This window comes from Elgaria multicarinata, chromosome 2 (assembly GCF_023053635.1).
Source record: "Elgaria multicarinata webbii isolate HBS135686 ecotype San Diego chromosome 2, rElgMul1.1.pri, whole genome shotgun sequence".
Taxonomy (NCBI): domain Eukaryota; kingdom Metazoa; phylum Chordata; class Lepidosauria; order Squamata; family Anguidae; genus Elgaria; species Elgaria multicarinata.
Genome location: NC_086172.1, coordinates 132211801 through 132219924, shown reverse-complemented (window position 1 = coordinate 132219924; position 8124 = coordinate 132211801). Strand labels below are relative to the sequence as shown.

At 48.0% G+C, this 8124-nt stretch overlaps 1 protein-coding gene across 1 annotated transcript; it reads left to right on the top strand.

Annotated features, from left to right (window-relative positions):
• Positions 1–1011: 1011 nt before the first annotated feature.
• Positions 1012–1429, top strand: INAFM2 (InaF motif containing 2). The gene has a single exon (XM_063118463.1). The coding sequence runs from the start codon at positions 1073–1075 to the stop codon at positions 1427–1429; it is 357 nt and encodes a 118-aa protein (XP_062974533.1). The 5' UTR covers positions 1012–1072.
• Positions 1430–8124: the final 6695 nt, after the last annotated feature.

Here is an 8124-nt window from a genome sequence, read left to right as displayed (position 1 = left end):
TTCAGTGGGACTCCCTCTCTCGCTCACAAGAATGAGGTATCTTCCATTTCCTTCAGCTGGTCCCCCCTAAGTAGTGGAGGCTGGTGGCTCCAATTTCGGTGGGGCTGTGAAGCCATTCTGTGTTTCAGTCGGAACCAGACAGAACTCTAAAGGAGCTTTCCAAGGTGCTGAAGCTATTTAGGGTGGTGGTGGTGGTGGTCGGGTTTATCACCTCGGATAGCTCCTTTAGAGTTCTGTTTGGTTCAAACTGGAACCCAGAATGGATTCACAGCCCCACCGAAATCGGAGCTACCAGTTTCCCACTGCCCCTAAGTCGCTTCCCCTGGATATCTTTATCGGAGCACTTCGGGCATCATGACTGGCGCTCCTGAGCGGACCTGCGCTCGGAGCTGGAGGGCTCAGAAAGAGGGAAGAAGGGACAGGACGGAGATGCGCGTGCCCACAGCGGCGGACGGTGCGTTGATGGTTGGCACTCCGCCAAAACGGGGGCCGGTGGTCCTCCTGTTCTCCATTGCCTTTTTAAGACCCGTCCGCCGTTTCTACTCTCCCTCCCACCCGACCGCCTCATCAGACCTCCCAGCGTTGCCCCTTTAATAGCCGCCTGCCCTGCCGGGGTCCGTCTCCTCCTCCCCGCCCGGCGTTTAGCGCCACGGAGACGCCGCTTCTGCTGCCCGTGCGAGAGAGCGCGAGCGCGACGCTCACGGAGAGCGGCATCTGCGGCGGGAGAAGAGGAGCGAGGGACGCTGCCTGCCAGGCCGGGCGCCGCCGGGCGCCGAGTAGCTTTCCCAGCCGCGCCTGCCTGCCTGCCTGCCTCCGAGGGCGGCTGCTGCTGCTGCTGCTACTGCTGCTGCTGCTGCAGGAGGGTTGTTGCCGTCGCCGCCGGCTCCATTGACCGCTGCAGCATCCGCGCCGCCACCTTCTCCCTCTCCTTCTCCTCCTTCTCCTGCCGCCGCCGCCGCCTGGGGGCATGTCGTGATGTGATCGGCGGCGCGTCCCTCGGGGGCCCATCCCCATCGGGAGCCTCAGCACGACGGAGAGGGCGGTGGAGCAGCGGGCCAAGGGCCGCGCCCCCATGAAGGAGAAGGAGGCGGGGGCGGCCGGGGAGCGGGGCAAGCCGGCCACTTACACCGGGGACAAGAAGGCGCGCATGGCGGCCAAGACCAACAAGAAGTGGGTGCGCCTGGCCACCGTGCTGGCCTACGTCCTCTCCGTCTCGCTGGCCGCCATCGTGCTGGCCGTCTACTACAGCCTCATCTGGCAGCCGGTGCGGGGCGGCGGGCAGCCGCACAGCCCGGCGCAGCCGCCCGGATCGTCCACTGGGCCCGGCCCCACTGCGCCCGCGCCCGACCCCGGAGAAGCCACGACGGCGCTGGGAGCCGGAGCCGCCCCCACCGCCCCGCGGAAGGCCGCCGGTGCTGCGGCGCCGTAGGGACTCGATCCGGCCCAGGAGGCCCGAGGCACGCCGCCCCCGCTCGCCGTGCTGCGCCGGCGTGGGAGCCATCGACCGCGGAGTACAAGGGAGAGCGCGCCGACCGAGAGACCCGCGGCCACTGGGGCCGAGCAGGGACCCTGGACGCCCTTGGCCTCGCCCCGCGCTCTTGCCATCGCCTCGCCCTGGACAGAGGCCCCCGCGCCCGGCCACGGACTCTGGCGCGCCGGGAGGGTAGAGACGCTTTCCTCCTCGTCTTGCCCCTTGGCCTCCCCCCTCTGGGACTCGGGCAAGGGAAACTGTCGTGGTTTTAGTTTCTACAAATGCGCTTTATTAATCGGTAACTATTGGGGAGGGGGGCAGCCACGTGGAATGGAGCTCAGGTATGTCAGCCTATCTGAAATGTACCCCGATGCATTTCCTTTGTATCCTTGTGTATAAATTCTTTGTATACAGATGCACTTAGTTAACGCATAGAGAGGAGCTATATAATCTATATTCTGTACACACACACACACTCACACACACAGCAGATGCTGAATGATGTTTAAAGGGCTATTGGGGAACGCTTGCTTTGACAGGCACAGCTAACCTGCGGCAAAAACGGATACCACTTCCCAAAGCCCCCCACCCCACCCCTCACCCCAGTAGCAGTGCTGGTTTGACCCTGTCTGAGCTTTACTACTGCTTGCTTAGCACATATTTTGTTAAATATTTAAACGGGAAAGAGGCGCTGGATTTCATCTTTTGCTGTAAACATGCCAGAAAGGAATGTATTCCTGAGGTTTTACTGTTCTCCTGTACACTCCAGCCTTAGGGCTAGGGCTTCAGTAGAGAGTTAACTTTTGCAATGCTGGTTCCTGACCTTTCCCCAGTCTGAGTACACCAGATTTGATTCTCATTTAACTTCATTCTTGCTGTTTCAGTCTTACACCTAAATCTTAAGAGTAAAGCTCACTGATCCCAGGATTTAGGCTTGATGTCACCCTTCCAGCTGCAAATGGCTAACTCCTTCTTCCCAGCACTGAAGAAGAAAGAGAGTGTGGGAGTAGCTACCCTCCGGTCATATTTTTGTTTGAGACTCCCATCCTTCTGCCCCTTTTATTCTCTGTGGATGCTTGGAACTACTGCCGAGCTTCCAGAAATAAAGGAAATGGATTTTTAACGTCATATTATCCTTACTGCAGGTGCAGATGAAACAGTAATATGAGCAGTTCCAGCATTAGATCAGCGGTAAAGCAGCTGGTGCAACCAACCTCAGAGATGTGCTTACTGTTTCCTCAGCCCTTGATTCTATATCAGAAGCATTTTCTTTTCTTATCTTGTCTATTGGGAATTTAAAATATATTGGTGTCTGAGCTGTCAACAATTAATGATGGTGTCGAAGAATCTTATGAGAGAAGAACATGGTTTAAGAGGCTGAAAGCCTTTGTGTAGCTGCTATGAGCCTCACAGTTCTCTAAATTAATTTAAGAAGAATCTGACCATTTTCAACATGGTGAGGTGATAGACCCTTATAAAGGTTGCTTTGCACACTGCAAATTTTAACAGGCAAACCAGTCTGAGTGTCGGGAAAAGCACCCACTGCACGAAGATTCTTGTGGCCCCTTCAATCTTAATGTGCCGGGTGCAGTGGATACATCAGCTTATGCCACAGTATATTTGTTACTTGCTTAGGCGCCACAACACTCTTTGCTGGTTTGGCTGGAACTGACTAATATGGCTGCCCTTTTGGAGCATGAACCCTGTCATGTGTCACACATGTGTTTTGTCTGCTGTGAGTACTCTGGGTGGGGGTAGCTGCTTCATAACCTCAGCTGCTGGGTCTGTGAATTTAGAGCAGAAAGAAAATTCATTTCTCTATGGGAAATTGTAACCTCTGAAGTAGCTCTAAGCTCACTATGCAGCAGCAGTACATGGGAGTTTAGAAACGTGCTCTGCAACCCTTTACATGTCTCCCCAGAAGCAAGCGCCATTGACTTCAGTGGGATAAGTGTGTATAGGATTGCAGCCTTAATGGCTATGAGCATTGACAGCACCATGCTGCCCCATAAAAAACACTGAAACAGTTTAATAGAGGTTCAGTGGTTACTGCTTTCCCCCTGCTTTGAATTTCTCCCTTCTGCTCAGCTATATGCAGCAGCTGAAGGAGCAAACTCCAAAAAAAATTGCTGATGTTTTGCAACTGAAGGATATGATAGTGACCTCTGACGGGCGTGCTGTGTGAGACGGCTACAGGCCTTGGAGAGAAAATACAAGACAACTCCCCGTTTTATTAATTCAAGTAAATAGCAAAATATGTGCCCTTAGAGGGATTTCTGGTATATTTTTTGATATGTTGTATAGTTAAAACTGCTAGTCAGACCTTTTGAACATGTAAGGACAAATATGTGATATTCTGAATGATCAAACTCTTGGAATGAACTAAATAAAACGCTGGCAAAACTGCTTTAATATTGGGCCGTCAAGCCGTTAGAGCTCTGTACGGTCGTCACTGAACGTCAGACTTGAATAGGTTTAAATTTAAAAGTTGTAAACCTGCTCTAATGTTGTCTATATCTAATTCAGCCATGTAAGCTATGTCTGTATTCAGAAGTTCTGTATATTTTTTAAGAAAAATATTTTTAAGGTGAAAAAAATACATTGAGAGATTTCTGCCTAAAATCCATGTGCCTTTGTTTTTGTTTAAAAATCGCATTTATTCAAAGAGGGTTGCCTTTGCTCATTTGCAGAAACAGGTAATGGGAACAGCTTGTCAACTTTACCCATGGTGAGCAAACTGCTCACTCTTTTGACTCTTGATCCTGTAACCACCTATTTGCTTTATATATTAGTCCAGACATGAGGGCAAATATTTCTGTTGCTGCAGAAAGGAGTGCATGTGAGAGGGGTTGTGGGTAGAAGCACTTTGTTCAAAGAGCAGAAAACTTGGGTTTTGTGGGCACAGGGGCTCCAACCCCTGTGTTGTACTTCAGTCCAACTGAGTCAAATTAGTTATATCTGGGACTAAAGCATGACTGATCTTCTGTAGATTGGAGCCAGATGTTTAGTGCTGGTTTTCCTTTTTTGTTTTTGCATGGCTTGGATGTTTGAGGACGTATCTTCAGAGAATCCCAAAGATGTAACCGCCTCATGTGTTATATAAAGATTCCGATGGGGAAGGCATTTATGCATAGGAAGGTTACTCCGCCTATAGATTAAGTGCAACCTTCCCCCAAAACTGGTGCCCCCCAGATGTTTTGGACAACAACTCCCAGAATTCCCACCCATTAGCCATGCTGGCTAAGGCAAATGGGATTTGAAGTCCAAAATATGTGGCGGGCATCAGGTTGAAGAAGACTGCTTTAGTGTGATGTTTGTTTGTGTGATGGCAGATTGCTGTTTCCGAGTGTGCCTGTGTGTGTACTTGCATGTGTGCCCAGAGGGAGAAGTGTGTGCGTAGGTGTGATCACCCCACATGACTGTTTTCATGTATGTTGCATGACTTTTCCTATGCAAAATGGGATGTGTGAAAGGGCCCATTCTGTTTGTGTTGCAATTAGGATTGGGCTCTTGTACAGTTTGGTCCTCTGAAGTCGGCAGGAACAAACTTATTGGGCAATGGTGCCTGTACGATGGTTTGATCTGGGATCTCTTGCTCTCAAAGGGGAACGAGTGGGAGAGAACGAAAGTGGACTCATTTGCCACCAGGCAGTTCCCATCATTTGGTAGTTAAGCATACGAGACGTTTGCGTTCCCAAGGTCCTGTGTTTCTTGTGAAGCCATTCTACTGAGTTACTCCTTGTTTTTACCTCTTAAAATGTATTTTATAAGTCTGGATAGGAATCTGCTGAAGCTGGGACCACACTGCGTTGGGCAGTGCATGCTTGTGTGTGTGTGTGGCGTGGGGCGAGGGAAGCAGGAGCTTACGACCATTTAGTATGTTTTCCTTTTACAAACAGCTAGTGCCTTTCTAAAGACAACTGGGTAAAGCAGATGGAAGGTGAAGAGAAGCGAATTGGATTAAATCAACATAGTTTATCCTGACTTTGAATTGAATTAAATCAGCACTCGTTTGTCATGGCTCTGTAGAGAAGATAGACTATAATCCCTGTAGTTGGAGATTTCCCTTTATGTTTTGACTAAGAGCTCCGTCACACCGGGGGGAAACACGCTCCCTACCTTCGCTTCTCCACCCGAGTTTTCAGGCCTCAGTTACTTCCTCTTTTCAAAAGAGGAAGTACAGAATGAGCACGAGGCCCATTGAGTCTGCTGTTCTAATGGCGCTGCTTCTCCTGCATACAGCAGGAGAGAGCAGCGATTCCATGTTTAAAAATACATCGGACTTAACCAGGTTTTTTTTTTTATCGTGAAAAGAAGGCCAGAAGGGGCAGAAGGCACGCGGGAGGCAGACAACGTCATGTGAGGGACCTGAGCAAACTCCGTGAGTGTCCAGTAATGAGCGTGCAATAAAATGCTCGTCGGACGGAGCTTTAAGGCACTTCCCAAAACCTGCCTGCTGTACAGGAACAGTTTAACCCAGGAGTCCTATTGACCCATTGTGAACAGGTGAACAACTGCACTATTTAAATGGGAGCCGAAAACAGTTTTCGTTTCTGACTGGAAATGAATACATTCCACACCCCTGACAGAGCTGCTTTCATGTACGGAATGTCTTTATGTTCCCATCATTCCACACTGCTTGACGGTGGAATTATGGCTGATGTGAAGTTGATGTCTTTATTTATAAGACAGTTCAGGTGGGTGTTTATCATTAGATAATTGTGAAGGTGTAAGGCCAGGCAGTTGCAAGTGGAGCAGGAGATCTGGGAAACCACCATCTCTTTTCCCAGAGTTTTCTTTATTTTACTAGGATCCTTTTGTGATGAAATACTGTCGTGGTCTCATGTGCCAGTTTGCCCCCAACTCTCTGCTTTTCCTTCAGTTTCTTCCTCAGTTGCTGATGCTGGCAAGTGCAGTGGCCTCTGTTTTATCTCTATCAGGCTCTTGAACAGATTTGATCATATCATCTGGCTGTTAATCGGAATGAGGGAGAAATTCATTCACTTACTTGGTTATGAAATTTCAAACCACTCTGTGAACTGAAACTCAGTTATCTTTTGCAATTCACACTTCTCTGAATTTTGTAATAAGGTTCTCCAATCAAAAGCATGCATCCATATGGGGAAATAACGTTAAAGTGCATTACAGTAGGAAAACTGGTTGCAAGAAATGTGTCTGTGAGGCAAAATGCTTCCAAAAATATACGTCTTATGAGAATCAGGCACAAAAATGTTTATGTATTTGTATGCAAACTTAAAAAAAAATCTTGAAGATCACAATGGAACCAAACTTAAGGCTGGAAAAAAGGAGAAACTGATAGAAACTGAAATGAACCGTTGTCCATTCCGTATTGGAACCCAGGTCCTGGTAGGGTGTGCTCAAAACCAGGAGCATCGCAAGCATCCTGGGTGACAGGGAGGCATGTACCATTCTGGGCCATCTTTATGCTCATCCTAGGAACCAGCTGTGCACCCTGCACAGCTTTTGTGGCAATCCTGCACCCGATGGATCAGCATGGGGTCAGTGGAGGATAACCCTCCAGACATGGCTGAATGGCAAGGATCACGCCGTCCACAGCATTATAGCCATGTGGGTATGATTTATTTATTTATTTATTTTATTTAAAACATTTGTATCCCGCCCTATATCGTTAAGATCTCAGGGTGGTATGATTTTTAGGATCATTATTATCAATAACACATTGATCATTCCTGTTCATGAGCTTGGCTGCTTTTCTTTTTCTTTTCTTTTCTTTTCTTTTCTCCCCCCCCCCCCCTTTTTTTTTTTTTTTTTTTGGTTATCCATTTTTTATGGTTTTGCAAACATACATAACATAAAAGCATTACATAATGACATTACATCCAAGGAAAAGGGATTTCCCTTTTCCTTGAGCTTGGCTGCTTTTCTACAAGTAATATAGCTAAAGAACATCTGTAAGGGCTGAGATATGTCGTGGGAGATATCCAAGGTAATTCCTGTGAATTTCACGGCTGTTTCAGATGATTAAAGCCTTTGTTGACTCTTTGTGAACATTCTTCTCTGCTGTCTGGACCGACTTTTCCTGCCTGAAATAATCAGTTGGTGCTTAGGATGCACGGGGCCCTCCTCATAGAGTGCAATCATGTAGAAATGAGAATTTTAATACTTTTTTATTTTTTAGAACTTGGTGTTCACTGTTGTTATGATCCAAGCTGTTTCAGTTCGCCTGGGGCATGTTAAAACAATTAATGTAACTGAAATAGCTTTCCTGCTTATTAATTGCTTTAACACATCCAGGATTGCCTAACTTCATAGAAGATGAGCTAACTGTATAAACTTTAACAGCTGCGTGGACAATTTAATGGCTCATGAAACTACGTGGGTCTCATCAGTGTCGGAGGATGGAGCAGCGCCTGCAACTCATCCCTTGCAGGCCTTGTCACAATGATCCGTCTGCATGCTAGCCCTTGTGCAATACTTTGGTGAGCTCTTTTTCAGGGATAGTGATGCCACATCGCTTCTCCCCATAGTAGCTATAGAATTGCAGTGGGGTGGCAGCTGCGCTTCCCTTTTGAAAAAAACAACAACAGAAAAAACAGAATTGTTATCTAGTACTGCTGTAGTAGCTGAAGTAGTCATGTTATAAAGAAGAGGAGCAGAGTTAAAGCGGATAT

Bases quoted from the DNA above. Each gene is read 5' to 3' on its own strand.
- INAFM2 (XM_063118463.1), top strand. From the start codon at position 1,073: ATGAAGGAGAAGGAGGCGGGGGCGGCCGGGGAGCGGGGCAAGCCGGCC.